The sequence below is a fragment of the Epinephelus lanceolatus genome, chromosome 10 (genome assembly GCF_041903045.1).
Source record: "Epinephelus lanceolatus isolate andai-2023 chromosome 10, ASM4190304v1, whole genome shotgun sequence".
In the NCBI taxonomy this organism is placed as follows: domain Eukaryota; kingdom Metazoa; phylum Chordata; class Actinopteri; order Perciformes; family Serranidae; genus Epinephelus; species Epinephelus lanceolatus.
In genome coordinates, this window is record NC_135743.1 from 2,826,846 (window position 1) to 2,845,656 (window position 18,811).

At 44.0% G+C, this 18,811-nt stretch overlaps 1 protein-coding gene across 2 annotated transcripts; it reads right to left on the bottom strand.

Annotated features, from left to right (window-relative positions):
• Positions 1 to 6,124: 6,124 nt before the first annotated feature.
• Positions 6,125 to 18,811, bottom strand: siglec15l (sialic acid binding Ig-like lectin 15, like). 2 transcript variants are annotated; one of them, XM_033641568.2, is made up of 8 exons: positions 18,706 to 18,811; positions 16,126 to 16,497; positions 15,646 to 16,005; positions 9,659 to 9,700; positions 8,820 to 8,918; positions 6,938 to 6,997; positions 6,694 to 6,733; positions 6,125 to 6,537 (listed from the first exon to the last, which is right to left on the bottom strand). In XM_033641568.2, exons 1-8 carry the CDS (start codon positions 18,749 to 18,751, stop codon positions 6,513 to 6,515), a joined length of 1,044 nt encoding a protein of 347 aa, XP_033497459.1. In that variant the 5' UTR covers positions 18,752 to 18,811; the 3' UTR covers positions 6,125 to 6,512. The 2 variants fall into 2 exon arrangements, with proteins under 2 accessions (XP_033497459.1, XP_078027402.1); XM_078171276.1 differs by lacking the exon at positions 9,659 to 9,700.

Consider the following 18,811-nt stretch of genomic DNA (forward strand, 5'->3'; position numbering starts at 1 on the left):
ATTTCCATTTTATTATACTTAATAGTTTTACTCTTCCACATCTCAGAGGTTAATAGTGTATTTGTTACTGCACTGCATTTGTCTGACAGATGACAGGTTTTCATCCCCTTCTTGCCCAGTGAAAACCATGTATCTCCAGATGTGTTGGTGCCGAATGTTTGTGATAAACTGAGGGATTCTGAGTGTTCCTTCATGTGTCGAGAAAATTCTCCTCCCTCATAAGCTAAATATTAAAAAATAATCTAAAAAGGGGCTGAAATCTGATCTACTCTTTCTCTCTTTCTTTAATGCAGCAGGAATATTCAGATAGAAAAACACTGACAGCATCAAACAGTTTAATGCAACACACACACTTTCACTTTAAATACTTAAACTATGTGTTGCTGATAATACTTACAGACAATACTTTTATTTGTAGTGGAGTATTTTCTCAGTGTGGTATATTTACTGCAGTAACTGATGTGAGCACTTCTTATGTCTCTGCTGTTACCAGGTTGAAGTCAGATGTAGGTGACAGAGCTGCAGTGAAAGCCTCAGCTGCACCACAGGCGGCCACTCTCACCAAACCACAGAGGCTTTGGGGTTTTTTTCCCAGCGCTGTGGTCGAGGCAGGTTTTACAGTACACCAGCGAAATTTCTCTGACACAGCACTTCTCTTTTCTCTAACTGATCTGATTGGCTGATTAAAACTTCAAAAAACCAGAGTGTAACCGAACTGTGCCCTGAGTTCAGCCTGTCAGGCAAACACTCACATGTTGCCATATTTGATGTGACCTTGATATTTGACCTTAAAACCAAAAATTGAATATGTGCTATTTTCTAATTCTGTGTTCATAAACATCCCTCGCTGTGCTCAATACACACTGCATGGCCAAAAGTATATGGACACATGAACATTACCCCCATATGTGATATACCTAATACTAAGACTAATAATTAAACTGTTCGCTTTGAGTACAAATAAAAAACACCAGCTGTCAAAGTGTCAACTACTCGACCACATCTCAGTCCTGGAAATTCCCTGTCTCAAAAAGTCATTCAGTTTAGTCTGGTTGAGTTTTTTATGAGTTATGATAAAAATCCAGTGACTCAATAATTATCTATTTATGTATTATGTCCCTCTGAAACACAAAGCTGTCACCGCCTTATTCCCTCTCGTCCTCCTCCCTCGTACTTCCTGTAACTAAGTGCTTCACCACAAATAACCACACTGTAATCTAACAGGTTTCTTGGGGCCTCATTTATAAAGCTTGCTTACGCACAAAACGGGGCTTGAAAGTGGCGTACCCCACTTACCACACAAAGGTTGTGATTTATAAAAATAAACTTGGCGGGAGAATGTGCGCACCTGTAAGCAAACTCTGAGTCATGCGTGCGCACATTTTGGAGACACTGGGAAGTGGCGACGCAGACAGCGAGGTGGAGAAGTGGAGTCAGATTTTTATTGATGTCTCACACAAATTTAATGTCGCGCTATATCCACCTTTGATCCACGTTATCATTGAAATTAAATCCAGCAGCCTTATTTTGCGCTTGGAGTGAGTGATAATTGTTTCATAAAAACGTTGTAAAATCCAACTCAAATCCTGAATTGAAATTCTTTCTAAATACGTATTTAATCCGCACTGCCTCTAACGTCTCATTGTCCACTCTGTGAGCGCAGGAGGGGGAGAGGACGGTGCGACTGCATGGAATATATTTATTTATTTAGCTAAATATTTCCAGTGCATTTATCATGTCTCAAAATACAGCCATTAAGCACAACCGTTAGCCCTACTTAGACATGTGCTGTTCATGACAAAACCGGCATGAAGAAACGTGTTCGCCTATTACACTTTCATCTTTGAATTGTATTTCAAATTACACGTTGTATTTTGGGACAGGGATACCACTGGTTCATGCTGTAATTCAGGCCAGGTGTCTGATCAGACTAATTGCCATAAACATATAAATACTGTGGTGACCCTCGTGTGTAATTGCGCAAGATGGCACTGGCACATACTCCTTTTTGCCTCCACCTTTAATAAATGTGATTCTTTATGTCGCACATCAATGTCAAACATCCTCAAATTTAAAAGCAACACATTAACTACATGATAGTAAAGGAGGAGAAATATTTGGTCTACCTTTAGATCAGACCACTTTTTTTTTCTCTGTCACTGTCCGTGCAGTCCCACAGACACAGCTGACGGCATCAGCAGCGTTGATGTGTTGCCACTTTTTTGCTTTCTTTTATCGGTGATCATGCTGCTGTGGCCACCAAATAAAATCTTTCTTCAGTCCTCCACCTCCCGTTAAAGGGTCTCTAGCTCAGCCTCGGAGAAATTCCGTTTTTTGGTTCGTTTCTCACACCTGTCGCCATGACTCACACAACACTCGCATGCCGGCTTATTTACAGTCAGGTCCATAATTATTTGGACAATGATACAGTTGTCGTCATTTTGGCTCTGTGCACCACCACAATGGGTTTTAAATGAAACAATGAATACCTGCTTAAAGTGCAGACTCTCAGCTTTCATTTAAGGGTTTTTTCAAAAATGTAGTATGAACCGTGTAGGAATTACAACCATTTCTTCACACAGTCCCCCGACTTTAAGGGCTCATAAGTATTTGGACAAACTAACATAATCATTAATTAAACAGTCAGTTTTAATACTTGGTTGCAAATCCTTTACAGTCAATGACTGCCTGAAGTGTTGGACACATAGGCATCATCAGATGCTGGGTTTCTTCCCTGGTGATGCTCTGCCAGCCCTTTACTGCAGCGGTCTGTACTTCCTGCTTGTGTTTTGGGTGTTTTGCCCTCAGTTTTGGCTTCAGCAAGAGAAACGCATGCTCAGTTGGATTCAGGTCAGATGATATGACTTGGCCATTGCAGAACATTCCACTTCTTTGCCTTAAAAATGTCTTTGGTTGCTTTTGCAGTATGCTTCAGGTCAATGTCCATCTGCACTGTGAAGCATCGTCCAATGAGTTTTGAAGCATTTAGTTGAATCTGAGCAGATAATGGTGCCCCAAACACTTCAGCTTTCATCCTGCTGCTCTTGTAAGCAAGAGAAGACTTCACTAGAATAAATACAGAGGGTTTATCACAAGATGTAAACCATTGGTTAGCCTTAAAAATGGAAGGCCAGATTAGAGTTTGTCAAAAACCATCTAAAAAGCCTGTACAGTTGTGGAACAGCATACTATGGACAGATAAAACAAAGATCAACTACCAGAATGATGGGAAGACAAGAGAAGGAAGAAGGGAAGGAACTGCTCATGATCCAAAGCACACCACCTCATCAGTGAAGCATGGTGGAGGTACTGTTATGTCATGGCCATGTATGGCTGCCAGTGGAACTGGTTCTCTTGTATTTATTGATGATGCGACTGCTTACAAGAGCAGCAGGATGAAAGCTGAAGTGTTTGGGGCTACATTATCTGCTCAGATTCAACTAAATGCTTCAAAACTCATTGGACGATGCTTCACAGTGCAGATGGACATTGACCTGAAGCATACTGCAAAAGCAACCAAAGACATTTTTAAGGCAAAGAAGTGGAATGTTCTTCAATGGCCAAGTCATATCATCTGACCTGAATCCAATTGAGCATGCGTTTCTCTTGCTGAAGCCAAAACTGAGGGCAAAACACAAGCAGGAAGTGCAGACGGCTGCAGTAAAGGGCTGGCAGAGCATCACCAGGGAAGAAACCCAGCATCTGATGATGCCTATGTGTCCAACACTTCAGGCAGTCATTGACTGTAAAGGATTTGCAACCAAGTATTAAAACTGACTGTTTAATTGATGATTATGTTAGTTTGTCCAAATACTTATGAGCCCTTAAAGTCGGGGGACTGTGTGAAGAAATGGTTGTAATTCCTACACGGTTCATACTACATTTTTGAAAAAACCCTTAAGTGAAAGCTGAGAGTCTGCACTTCAAGCAGGTATTAATTGTTTCATTTAAAACCCATTGTGGTGGTGCACAGAGCCAAAATGACGACAACTGTATCATTGTCCAAATAATTATGGACCTAACTGTATATGCAGATTGCATTCATGAGGTGATTTGCATGACCATTTATGGTTGAACTAGGGTGTGTAGAGGGCGGAATATGAGGCGGATCTGGGTGCGCACAACTCCAGGTCTGTGATTTATAAAGAGAACATTGCGTGCAAGTGTGCGTGCGCACGGTTTTATAAATCAGATTATTTTTTGGCGCACGCCATTTTCAGCTTTTGGGCGCACGTCAACTTTTAGTATGAATCCTAAGCACTCTTTTATAAATGAGGCCCCAGATCTGTTATTTCCACTAACAGGAGCGACACGTCTCACTCAGCTCTCAGTGACTTTTTGACCTTCTAATGACAAATGTTGATAATAGGCTCAGGCTCAGGGGGCCCGCTGACCCCCGGGGCCCCACTGCCTCAGCCTGGTCGGCCTTGTCATTCATCCATCCATGTAAATATCATTGTTTGCATCAAAATTTCCTTTCATTGAACAAAGAGGCCCAAACCAGGAACAACAGAGCCAGAACAAGAGTAAAGACTGTGAGCACTACGGTTCAGTTGACCTGTGGCTCCCCCTGTTGGACAACATGAAGACACACAGCAGCTGGAACAATCACGACAGACTGTGTGAGCTGGTAGCAACTATAAAGACCCGTTCCCACCACTGATGGATCAGCTGATTGATGGAAGGGAGTCAGCTGATAGATCACATGATTCCTTTCTCACTCAGGGCGCCCTATTTAATCTGCTCTGGGCTGCCTACTGTTGCTGCTTCCTCTGCAACCTGCCTCCACCCCAGCTCCTCCTTTTCATATTGTGTCTGACTTATCAGTGTCATTTCTGTTTGTCATTGATGCTGCTCTGTTCTGTTCCCAGGGGTCTTTGCTGCTGCTCTCCCTGCCTTAGGCTTTACATGTAGGCACATGGAAGGGCAGAGAGGAGTGCTCTCTCCAGTTCAGACTAAAGATTCGTGACGAGACAAAACAGTTTTAGAACGTTGCAGAGAAAAGTGTCAGCAGTGTGAACTGGCCGGTCTGAGCTCGACTCAAGCCGGCTGTTGGTGTCACCTGACACTCAGCTGGTCAAATGGCCGGCAGCTGGTTTAAAAGCACGTCACCTGTTTCAACAGCCAATCAGCTTGTAGTGAAGTCAGCTGGTCAAGTCAAAATGACTGCAGACGGTGTGTTGGCTTGCTGCAACAGGTGCTCCGTCCCTGTTGCTCACTGTATGTGCTTATGCCCCGCCCACACACACACACATTCTCATTGACTGATGAATTGGCGCTGGTTATTTATATTATTGTGGCGTATTGATTATGAATACAGTCCATCTGATGCTGGTTTTGTTTCATCACTGCAGCCAGTATCTCACTATCACTATCCTCATTCAGATTTTAAGAAGCTACAAATTATATTCAGCCACAAAATAAGTCTGAAAAGCTGCAAATCAGAACGGAAGTACAGAGAGTTGTTGACTAGAGATGATACGCCGTCTCATGGCGGTCACTTCCTGTCAACGTTACAGATCAGAAGCACAGAGATTTGTTGACTAGAGACGATACGCCGTCTCATGGCGGTCACTTCCTGTCAACGTTACAGATCAGAAGCACAGAGAGTTGCTGATTAGAGATGATATGCCGTCTCATGGTGGTCACTTCCTGTGAACTGGCAGCTTTTTACAATGTTACAGAACGGAGTGCCAACAGTAGCTGTCTGCTTCAACTTGTCTCGTCATGGATCTTTCATCTGAAATTGACTTTAGGCTTTCCTCGTAGGCACGTGGAAGGGCAGAGAGGCCCTAGAACAGAGTCATACCACCAAATATAATACTACAAATGGAAATAAAGTTTTTTTGACTGAAGTGGTCCTGACTGAAATAACACCTTTATCTTTAACTGCCATTCAACACATATTTAAAACCATAAAGCACCGCTCCTCCTGTTTTTCCAGTGAATCAGCTGTTAAACAAATTAAACAGCCGGCCTTATTAATACGTTTTCATTTAAACATCATAGAACAGCATCAGAGACAGGCCTTTCTTTGTTGTTCCTGAGAAATAAAGAACAAAGGATACATGAATACAAAAAGTAACTGTTTCTGCTTAACGTCAGTATAATATGATAATACAACTTTTTAATTTCATTTTCCCATTTAATTTGGGGAAGGCACAGGATTACAACACAAACAAGACTGAATGTTTTTATACAAGACTCCACATACTCCACAAATGAATATCTGCAAACAGTCTTATGTGGCAATTATCCAGGAGTCTGTATTGGGGGCTGATTTCCTTTCTCGTCATGTCCTTTCGTTTAGGAAAGTTTCCTGTGCTGGTAAACCTGTTTTATGGGGGGCAATCTCCTTTACGAGTGCAGCTTGTGGGTGCAAACTGGGGTCAGAGTTTCAGTCTGGTATAAAAGTCTGTACACTCTGAAGGTTGGCAGAGAACACTTGGGTCTTCTCTCCATGCTGCATTCATTTAAGAGACTTGATTCCTCACACCGAGTCTGTCACTTCTTCAGAGACGAGAATTTCCCTCACATCTTATACAAGAAGAAAAACACACACACACACACAGAGGTGATGCATCAACATCTTTGTCTCAGGTCTACACAACATAAAAGCAGGTCTTTATGCCCCACACCTACAGTACTGCAGTAAAGACATAAATACATTCAAATTAAATATATTTTTCACACCTCACTCTCGACTGAATGTTCACAGGAGAGTAGATGACACCTGAAATAACAAGCAGCATCGTGTTAGCAAGCAGACACTTGTGAATGAATCAAAGTGATTTATAATGAGGCTGAAACTTGTTATTTAGCAACTGATTATTTTCACCTTGAAAATACTCTGTAGATTTATGATTAAACAATTCATCATTCAATTCGGCCAATTCACTGTGCACCATCTTTGCTAGGAGAGTATGACTGAACTCACCTGGCTCCTGCTGCTGCTGCTGCTGCTGCTGTGAGGAGCTTCTCAAACTCTTATGTTGAGCTGCAAAGAAAAAAAAACTCTTATTAGAATGAAGCAGCTGCTTTGTGTAGATTATTTATTTCACTTTGCAATTCAAATGAGTGTCATCTGTTCTACGGGAGGGAGGAGGCTGAAGGACAAAACCTGAGGACGTCCAAAAACAAGACCTGATGTTGCTTCTTTTACCGTCAGCTCACACATCAGACATCAGACCTGAGCGTGTTCACAGCAGCAAACCATGACTCATGTTTTGTTGACGCAGAAAAAATAAAGTTTAATACAGTTTGAATTTGCTTCAGCTCGGCAGCTCAGTCATGTTTACCTGTCCTGTGAGGATGCATGTGATTTACACTGCATGCTGACATTGTACGTTTTTGCAAACCATGAATACTTCACATTTGTATTTTGCAGCATCATATCAGTGTTTCTAAAGTGACGTATATAAGCTGACTTTGTCATCAGGACGTGGGGGGGATGGCTGATGGTGTGACACCTACTGGATGTGTTAGGGTTTCAGCTTTGCCTCTCCCTTGTGTCTCATGTTTTTCTGCAGTAGGTCTCTGTGTTTGCCTCCTGGTTCCCTCCTCCTGCCGACCCTCCTGAGTGCCAGCAGCTGCTGAACCTGCACACCTGAGCCTCATCTGCAATCAAACCACTGCTGTATATAAACCGGCTCACACCTCTAGTTCACTCCTCCTGTTGTTCAATCTCCTCTGCAGTTTTTTTGACACTTTGTCTTATTGTACTTTTTGGGACATGAGTTCACACTCTGCTCTGTGTCTCAGGTTCACCACACCAGCCTCAACCATAAGCAGCCACGTCCAGCCTCATTCTCATCCTCTGCCTCAGGATTTAGACTGCTCCGCCTTCAGCTAATCTGCCTGCTCTGCTTCATTATTCCCTGCTCACCTCCACCGTCATTTCATTCAAGCCTTCAGCTCCACCTCTTCAAACTACAATAAACTGCCTTTAACACAGTTTCCTGGTTGTGTTTGCTTTTTGGCTCCTAAGTCGATCTGTCATAACAGAATGCAAAGTGCCTGCCAAGCTGCAGACCACTGTTCGACACCAGCAAACAACACAATCGTTTTTTGTTTGTGAGTCATTGCTGTGTCTCCAGCTGCATATTAGCCCAAAACGTGGATGTTTATCAGTGACCTGTTGCTTTTTGTTTTCAGCCGGGATCTTGGCATGAAAAGCAGTTGTGTTTTTGCGAGACATCGCTGTGTCTTAGGCATCGACTGTGCTCTGAAGATCAGGTACATTACACATTAACCCTAGCGTTATTGAAACGTACATAAAGGTTTGCAGAAACATGAAATGCCAACATTTATCCTGGTGCTTTGGTTTGGTTGCATGCACAGAACCAGAACCTTGACACTGGACCATCACAGTCATTATTCATGTTAACGACTTTCTGCACTTTTATTGCTGTAACATGAGAAAACATGTTCTGTGGAAAGAGTTCAGATCAGATAGTAACAACTATGACCAGAATTTTATTCTTGAATTTAAGAATCTTCAAATGATTGCATAAGAACAACGTTTGTGTGAGCCTCCTCCATCATTTTGAGAGTGGTGTGTTCTGCACGGACATCCAGAACCACTGCAGTTGTTTTCAGTTAAACTTTAAATAACTGCCCAACAGGATGCGTGTTCATAAAAGACAGTAAAATCTTTCTCAAACTAGTTTCAGTGACGATAACAAAACCAACAGAACATTTCAAAACTACAATCAGCAAAGATAAATCTGTAGGATGGAGGATTTCTCAAAATACTCTTCGGTTCAGGAGTCACTTTAATAACTTCCTTATATATTAAATATTTATCAGTTAGCACTCACAGGAAGTGGAGTTGGTCATACTGACAGCGGAGTAAACCAGCTGAAGCTCAACGTCGCCCTCAACGGGACAGTCGGACTCGTGCAGGTGATGATTCTCCACTTCAGATATAACATGAGAAAACAGACACAAGAGCCAGTGTTAACCATTTGTTTGTTTGTTTGTTTGTGTTGTTGAAGAAATGAAGACATGATGAATCAGGTCTTTTCAGAATAATGTGACATTTCTGAAGTTTGTATGAGATTGGAGAGAAAGTACGGAAGCTGAGAACAACTGCACTGAATCCGTTTTTACATTTGGAACCTCCCGTCTACAACGGGCTTGAGACGCGTCCTCGTGGTCATGGGTATTCATCGGCTCCGGCTCCAATCGGCAGTGATGGAAATACACCGCTCAGGTGATTGCACTAATTTTAACCTATACACATCAGAGTCCTGCGCTGGGTCACGTACCCGACAGATAACCTGTAAAAAGCTGTGTAATGCCTGAAAAAAATCTGGTGTTATCTAGTGATAACAGGTTGATCATATCAGGAGACAGAGGATGTTTTTTCAAGATAACAAAATAATTAACTCAAGCACAGCTGTGCTCAGCTTCCAGAGAAAAGTTTAGTTTCAAACAAGTCTTTTAATGTGACTGAAACATTCTGATTGTGTTTTGTAGAAGAAATATATAAAATACTTAGGTTTGGATGGTGGAATATAAACAGTGGTTTGTCAGATTCTCCCACCGTGTCGGAGGAGGTAGTGAAAGGAAAAACGAAAGCACCTGTTCCTCGTTTTAAAGGTTTTAGGCTGTGAAAGTTTCACTGTTCTGACTGAAGCAGGTTGACTTCACTTACCTGCAGTCGTGTTTTCATAAACAGGAGGCGACTCAACACGAGCTGCAGATAAAGGGAAAAATAATTTGATGACTGTAGTAGAAACATTTATTAGACATTTATTAGAGACTCTGCATGCTGTATATGAGGAGGTGCAGGGTGTGTGGAGGTTTAGACAAAGACCTTGATGGTAAATAGTCTGGACTGACAGTTACACTACGTTTTGCCTCCACCCTGGTGACTCTTGATGACAGGGCACAGACTGTATAAAGCTGACTGAATATAATGTGACTCTAAGTTTTGGTTATTTCTGTGTCCGTGTCCGCACTGCACCAGGATCTTCTCTGACATCAGACTTGTTTTGTAATAAAGTAACATTTAAGTAAAGACAACCGAGGCTCATCAATTTATTCCTTTATTCATCTAAGTGAAGACTGACCTGAAATACAAGTTTTCCCAACACGTTCTCACCCCGCCCTCATCACATAGAGCCACAATCTCAGTTGAAAAAACAGCGAGGTCTCAGTAGAATACAACCGCTTTTCGTGGTAGCCTACTACACCTGCCGGGAAAAGAGCAATGGGTTGCTACAAAACTACTCACTAATGCCAACACATCCTCACTGTGACCTCGTCACATGTCCACGTTTGGTCATGGACTTTCCACGTCCACATATGACGTCCAAGGTACCCTGGGTGTGTTGGTTGTTGACGTTCTGGGACGCCGTGTCAACTTCAGCCTGTTACATGCATTGTCTGATTTATGTCAAAATAAACACACTACCTCAGTACAACACTGCAGTTTGACATTTTCTTTCCCTCTACAACAAACACACGTGGTTGGGTTTCGTAAAAAAGAACAGAAGAGCAGAGTTTGGCTTTACAATCTTACAGGAAGTGAACACTGGCCTCTTGGGTGGAAGTCTGTGGTTGTTGAACCAATCCACCACAAACTCCCACCCGCCGTACTCAGACTCCGCTGACTTAAAGGGATAGTGCACCCAAAAATGAAAATTCAGCCATTATCTACTCAGCCATATGCCGAGGGAGGCTCAGGTGAAGTTTTAGAGTCCTCACATCACTTGCAGAGATCCAAGGGGAGAGGAGGTAGCAACACAACTCCACCTAATGGAGGCTGACGGCGCCCCAGATTCAAACGTCCAAAAACACATAATTGAAACCACAAAATATCTCCATACTGCTCGTCCGTAGTGATCCAAGTGTCCTGAAGCCCCGACATAAAAAGTTGTTTGGAAAAACCTCATTTGAACTCTGTTTTTAGCCTCATTGTAGCCTGGACGAGCAGTATGGAGATATTTTGTGGTTCTTGACTCTAAAACTTCACCTGAGCCTCTCTTGGCATATGGGTGAGTAGATAATGGCTGAATTTTCATTTTTGGGTGCACTATCCCTTTAACTGTGGTTGTTGTCCCGCCACATTTCCCCCGATGCACCGGCGCTGTTAAACATTAACAGCAACCAGCTATGTATCATGCCGATGTGAAAGGACAGCTTTTTTCGTCAGTGTCTGACGCTGAAGCTAAGCGCTGGTTTCTGAGGACTTTAGAGTGAGACCAGGGTGCTAATGCAGTGATGTCTCAGGAAAAAAACCAAATGCGTTTCCTCTGGTGAAAACACACTGACAGGTTGTTAAAAAACACCCAAGTCTGATGGCTAACAATCTGCCAGAAGATGCAGCAATGACTAAATATAAACTGTTTGTAGCCTGGCAGGCATCACTGCATCACTTCAGAAACGCTGATATGATAGAGGTTCGCAGAAACATTTTCTATAGCGACTGAGCTGATGCATTCATATGTGTGGGGAGGCATCATACGCAGGCTCTCAAGTTATTTTTCTTGTTGAGTTGTGACATTAAACCATAGATATTCTTCCCCCTCCCCAGTAGCCCTCAGCGGAGATGACGGCTGGTCCATGAACGTGCAGTCGGAGGTCCGAGCCATGGAGGGCTACCCGGTGGTGCTGCCCTGCACGTTTAGCCACCCTCAGCACTCCCAGCATTCCTCCCTGCAGGTGCTGTGGCGTCTGGGCCACGGTCAGAGCGCCACTGTCTTGTACAGCCTGTTACATGCATTGTCTGTTTTCAAAATACACTTCTGTTTTCACAGGAAATGTACAGTTTGCATACAGTCTCTTTCAAAATAAAAGCACTACGTTGGTGCAGCACTGCAAATTGATGTTTTTTTCCTTCAGCAACACACACATGGTTGGGTTTAGTAAAAAGAACAGGGTTTGGCTTTACAATCTTACAGGAAGTGAACACCAGCCTCCAGGGTGTAAGTCGGAGGTTGTTGGACCCATCCACCACCCCTCCCACCCTACAATGACTTTCGCTCCCTTGACTTACGAAGTTATCCAGCCGCATTTCCCCCTGATGCTGCCTGAGGCCGTTAGAGAGCAAAGGTGACCAGCCGCAAGTCATGCCAACATAACAGGATGGCTTTTTTCATCAGTGTCTGACGCGACGATCGGTGTCTGACGCGACGATCGGTGTCTGACGCGACGAGTCACTGACCAAACGCCAGTATTCGACAACTTCTGAGTGAGACCTAGTTGCTAATGCAGTGATGGTGTCTCGGTAAAAAAATAACTGCTTTTCCCATCACTATCTCTGGTGAAAACACAGTGACGGGTGGCTAAATACACCCAAGTCTGGTACCTAAAAAGCCTCTGGAAGATGCAGTGATGACTCGCTAAAAACGACGGTTCTGACCAAACCGGTATTCAACAACTTTGGAGTGAGACCTGGTCGGTTGTCTACATCAGTGAAGAAGAAGATAAGAGCCACTGCAGTATTAAGAGCTGGGTGTCATTCAATCAATAATCTGCTGTCAAACAAAACAACCATCAACATACACATTCTGTCGATGCTGTATTGGTCTCACGCAGCCGGACCTGTCTCCACAGCTCTGTGTCAGCGCCAGAGAAAGGTCTGGAATCACTGATTATCTTTCAGCTATGGCGGAAAGAAAAGCTCCGGCTTGTTTGTTTCTTTAAACCAATCACAGTCACGTTGGGCGGAGCTAAGCCCAGGAGGCAGCGATGGTGCTCTTGCAGTACAGTGTCAGGGTTAAACTTGCGTTGGTGGAACATCTGGATGTGGGGAGGCGAGCACTGTCATTAAAATTGCTCCGCAAACAAAAAAACACTAACAGTCGTTTGTCACGGTGTGATTCAACTTTTACTGATACGAAAGACGAACATAATTTGATCATGGAGCCCTCGAGGTGAAGCCTCACGATACTTCAGCTCTGGAGAAGCTGTTACAGTTTTTCTCATTCGCTTTGGTACATTTCTCAGATCAGAATTGAAATTCTCAAAACTACTTGTTCAGTCTTCACATCATTGTGTCACTTGTGCACATCAAAAAAGCAGTTTCTCATTTCTTTGAACAATTTGGAAATGCTTTGGTACATCCATTGATTATGTACAATTCTCTGCTGTTTCCTACATTATCAACTGCTTATGTCATGTTGATCAAAATGTATTATAATGGGTCTCTGTTGAATAGTCCCACCCCCCACAACATTTAGGCATTAGTTCATCGCATAAGTCTTTACATGCAAAATGGTTGAACAAGTTGTCATAATAAGTCAAGCATATTTCTATACATATATTCTATCCATGAGACTTTTTTTCTAAATCTCTCCTGAATTGGAAAATTGCTCCCAGGTGAATCTTGACTTTCTCTAACGAAGGGAAATGTGTGAAGCATTAGATCAACCAATGATCAACCAGTTTTCTGAAATAGCTCAAAGGTTCATCTCATGAACCATCAACTGGCAAGTATATGTGGATTACTGTTAATTTATTATGCTGATCTGTTCTGTACGACATCTATTGCACGTCTGTCCGTCCTGGAAGAGGGATCCCTCCTCAGTTGCTCTTCTTGAGCTTTCTACTGTTTTTTTTTCCCGTTAAAGGGTTTTTTGGGGAGTTTTTCCTGATCAGCTGTGAGGGTCATAAGGACAGAGGGATGTCGTATGCTGTAAAGCCCTGTGAGGCAAATTGTGATTTGTGATATTGGGCTTTATAAATAAAATTGATTGATATATATATAGCCGGAGCACAACACAATGTTACAATGTCTGACAATGGAAGGACAAGGAATTGGACGGTGTCAACAGCCAGAGAGAAGAAGAAGAGGAAGAGGAGAGAGGCTGCGTGGCGGAGGAGTTTTTTTTGTTTGTGCTATGCAGTGCTGTCTTTTCCTTTCTGTGTCGCAATGACATGGTCTGTCAACAAATTACAGTACAAACAGTAAAAGCGTAAATGTGAATCTTGTCCAGTCTATTGCAATCAATCTCCCACATACACTAAGGTGTAATTTACAATTTACAGTAATTGTCATGAACAGAACCGGTGACAAAGGGCAGCCTTGGCGGAGTCCAACCCTCACCGGGAACAAGTCCGACTTACTGCCAGCCACGCGAACCAGACTCATGCTCCTTCGGTACAGGGACTGGATGGCCCTTAGCAAGGGGCCACCAACCCCATACTCCCGGAGCACCCCCCACAGGATGCCCCTGTCACCGGTTCTGTTCATAACTTTTATGGACAGAATTTCTAGGCGCAGCCGAGTGGTGGAGGGTGTCAGGTTCGGTGACGGGAGGATCTCGTCCCTGCTTTTTGCGGATGACGTGGTCCTTCTAGCTCCATCGAACAGTGACCTCCAGCTCTCGCTTGGGTGGTTCGCAGCCGAGTGTGAAGCGGCTGGGATGAGAATCAGCACCTCCAAGTCTGAGGCCATGGTCCTCAGCCGGAAAAGGGTGGATTGCCCACTCCAGGTCGGGGGGGAGGTCCTGCTTCAGGTGGAGGAGTTTAAGTATCTCGGGATCTTGTTCACAAGTGAGGGTAGGATGGAGCGGGAGATTGACAGGCGGATTGGGGCGGCGTCAGCAGTGATGCAGGCGCTTAACCGGTCCGTTGTGGTGAAGAGGGAGCTTAGCCAGAAAGGGAAGCTCTCAATTTACCGGTCGATCTACGTTCCAACCCTCACCTATGGTCACGAGCTCTGGGTAGTGACCGAAAGAATGAGATCGCGAGTACAAGCGGCCGAAATGAGTTTCCTCCGCAGGGTGGCTGGGCTCAGCCTTAGGGATAGGGTGAGGAGCTCGGACATCGGGGAGGGACTCGGAGTAGAGCCGCTGCTCCTCCACATCGAGAGGAGCCAGTTGAGGTGGTTCGGGCATCTGGTAAGGATGCCTTCCGGACGCCTCCCTTGGGAGGTGTTTCGGGCATGTCCAACCGGGAGGAGACCTCGGGGCCGCCCCAGAACACGCTGGAGGGACTACATCGCCCGGCTGGCCTGGGAACGCCTCGGGGTTCCCGCGGAAGAGCTGACGGAAGTGGCGGGGGAGAAGACTGTCTGGGCTTCTTTGCTGAGGCTGCTGCCCCCGCGACCCGGACCCGGATAAGCGGAGGACAACGAGTACGAGTACGAGTACGAGAATAATTGTCATCAAAACTTTAGCCATAGTTTACATCAGAACATCGCTCCAGAGCACACTGTTGTATTGACAACATGACTAAGCAATTTGACTGTCTTATCCGTACACAATCATACAAGGACTTGTCATTCTGACGGCACTGACATGTTCATTGACACAGATATTTACTTTTGAGAGATGAACTAAGGATTTTGAGCAAGAGACTGGCTTTTGCAGATAATCCACGGTGTTTTGCTATTTGTATGAATTGTTTTGAGAAATGCACTTACTGTTTTGCAAATGTCGAGGATGATTCGAGAAATGTACCAAAGCAACTGAGAAAAACTGTAATACCACACAGCAGAACGTCATTACGACGATATCACAGACGCTCATGTGAAGTGGAACAAATCGGTACATCTGTGACGTCACCGGCTCATCAAATCAACAGATCAACAAGTTACGCCAAGTCAGCACATGTGTATGGACTCACAGTCTTAAAACCGTAGCTGCTGCCAAAGAGGACAAAACTAAGATCTTTGAGATTATAACAGCTCACCTCTGTTCCTCCTGCAGACGATGAATCCTGCACACAGCAGCAGCAGCACGACGAGGCCACACACAGTCAGAGCTGTTATCATCAGAGTATAACTGGCTGGATACCTCCGCTCTGCTCCACCCACCATGTTCTCCACCCTGCAGGTGAACACATCCTCCTCCAGGTACGGCACGGTGCTGACCAGCTGGTACGGGCTGACCGTAGAGGTCTGGACCTGGTCCTTCAACAGGCCCCTGGAGGCTGACAGCCAGGTGACGGTGGGCAGTGGGTGGCCCTCCACCTCACAGCGCAGCCTGCGGGAGGCGCTGTCTGAGCCGGAGTGTGACTCCACCACAGAGAGGTTCAGGATCTGGGGTTTAACTGTGAAGAAAATATAATGGACAGAAGCTGAGACCAAAAGTATTATTTCTCTCTCTTTAAATGATGCAGTCTGTCGCAGACCAGAGGTGATCCAGAAGCTCTGAAACCATCAGACCTCACCTGTCACATAAAGCTGTGTCCCCTTTTGAAAGGAATTCCTCCAACCGTCCAGCTCCACCCTGCAGAAGTACGTCCCATTATCACTCAGATGGACCCTCCTGATGAGGAGGGACAGCTCCCCCCATCGAGGATCTCCCAGCAGGGAATGTTTTAACTCAGGAACCGAGCAGAGTCCCTCCGTGGAGTCATTCTTAACTGTACAGATGATGAACGGAAGAGCGTTTGATTCTCTCGCGAGCCATTTGACAGCGATCTTCCCTGAGTAGTCCTGTTGTCTGGAATGAGTGAAGGAGCAGCTGAGGATGGCGTCTTCTCCTCTGGGGACGAAGACCACCGGAGAAACCGTCATGTCCCCAGAGACTGAAAAAGACCCTGAAGAGATTATAACAGGATGAGTTGGTTTGGTTTTGGTTCCCTGATGATGATACCAAAGAGTGATGGCCTGGGTCCATTTTACAGATCTATAACAGAACTAAATAATGTCTTGGACCAACCTCCTACTGTTCCTGTAAAATTCACCAAAAACACCCATCCAGGGCACCCAAAGTAACCTGAAAGCTGTTCTTGTTCCTTTGGTGTGCATATACATGCATGCTCTCATTTGAAATGTAACGCGCCCTAACAGTCAGAGTCACTGTAGCCGTGCCTCAATTCAGGGCAGCAGCCAATTGCGTCACATTGGCGCGACCAAGGCCGTCCCATTTCGAAGGCTCCTTCAAATGCAACCAAGAAATGCAGCCTTTTTCTCAGAATTTGGAGGATGCAACAGATGATCCTTCATGGCCCAGCCTATCCCAGGATGCACTGCGAACCGGTGACGATTGGGTTGTTTTTATTATGGCGTCTGACACACCACCGGCAGCAGTGGCAGCAGATTACACTTTTAAATGTAAATACTGGGTTTCAACTCACTCGAATAGCTAAGGATAAAAATGTTATGAAACACAAGAGGCCGTCAAACCTAAAGGTTTTGTTCGGATAACAGACTAACAACGTTGCGCGTTATCTTCTCTTGTCAAGCACAGGTGGTTGCCAGGTAACAGGAACGTCAACAAGTCAGGCGACAACAACTGGTGGTGCAACCAGAAACTTCTCCACACACCAGATTTCGGAGACCGCTTGGTTTGGCTGATGCGGACTTCAAAAGACGCATCCGACATAGACTGCTTTTCTCATCTAGATATAAGTTTCAACACACTGTAATAAAAGTTTTGCTTTAGTTTTGTTTTGTTTTTTATCTCTGCCTGAATATTTAAAAAAAAAAAAAAAGATGCTGCAGATGACAATACGATCATATCATGAAGAAATAGATTATTTAAAGAAATAGATGCCATTTCCTGCATTCTGGTGCATTCTAACAGGTTTACTGTAAATAACTTGAGTTTTATTAAAGGAAAGAGACTATGACAACAATTCAATGATAGATAGATAGATAGATAGATAGATAGATAGATAGATAGATAGAGTCCATGAGCCAGAGGCCAAATTTGGCAATATCGTCGATCTGTGGCAGAAAATGGGCGTTTTGGGTCAACAACAAGAACACACCCCCAGTTCTTCTTCTCCTTCTGAACTGTAGGCTAAATGTCAACATCTGATCAAAGAAATCTTTCAAAATAATAGGCTCGTTGGAGATTTTTTTTTTTTTTTTTTTTCCATTGGAGATGAACTGCGCCTCGCCTGGAAAGTAGACAAGAGCAGACGGCTGCAGCAGGAAGTGGTGACAAAAAGCTTCTGTCAGGTCGGACATTTTCCAGCAGCCTTCAGTCTGTGCAGGAAGTCATAGAAACACCTACATCATGTCCGATGCAATGTCTGAGTTCTCTTCACATATGCTCAAAAAATGCGGAGTCACTTCTCTGAGTCTGTTTACAGGGCTGAAAAGGACCAAGTGTGAAAACGCCCTTAGACGTAGCATGAATCTTTAAAATCCTCTTTGTTATACTGACCTACTGTTTAACTTGATTTAAAGGTTCTGTGTTAGATTTAGGGTCATTAATTAGCATGGAGTAAAGAGGATTGCAGATTACAACCAGCTGAAACTTCTCCTGATTAGAATTCCTTCAGAGTTCATTGTTCAGGAGCTGAATGATCCACAGAGTCTCTTCCTCTCAGAAACAAACACACCAGCTGATTTAAACCAGAAAAAAACACTCAACGAAGACGTTTCATGTGACAGATCAGTTTTTTTACAAGGCTGTTGGTCGCAGATGGGCTTCTACTACAATGCCCGACGTGAAAACCTGAATGTCTCTATCTAGAGCCAGTGTTTGGTTTGTCTGTTCTGGGCTACTGTAGAAACATGATGGTGAACATCTCCAGAAACAAGAACCAGCTCCCTATGTCGATATAAACGACTCATGCTAAGGTAACAGAAACACAACAATTCTTATTTCCAGGTGATTATAAAATAAAGAAAACATACTTATTATATTATATTTCATTTCTGCCAATACATCCCCCCTACGTCATTCACACTGGAGCTTTAACCAAGTGGATTGTCTTTTTCTCTCCTGAACAACAAATGAGTAAAGGTTGTATCATCAACGTCCAACCTGAACAAAGAAGAAGGGATCTTACCTGTGATGATCACCGACAGAATAAGACAGAAGGTCTGCTGCCACATCCTCAGGCCGCTCACACACAACTTCAAATAATGAGAGAAACTGAACCTCCAAGCTAAAAC

Excerpts from the sequence above, each read along its gene's own strand:
- siglec15l (XM_033641568.2), bottom strand. The coding sequence starts at position 18,751 with ATGTGGCAGCAGACCTTCTGTCTTATTCTGTCGGTGATCATCACAG. Across the intron at positions 9,701-15,645 it reads CGTCTGCAGGAGGAACAGAG|CTCGTGTTGAGTCGCCTCCT; the intron begins GTGAGCTGTTAT and ends CTTTATCTGCAG. Across the intron at positions 6,998-8,819 it reads TATGACCAACTCCACTTCCT|CTCAACATAAGAGTTTGAGA; the intron begins GTGAGTGCTAAC and ends TTTTCTTTGCAG.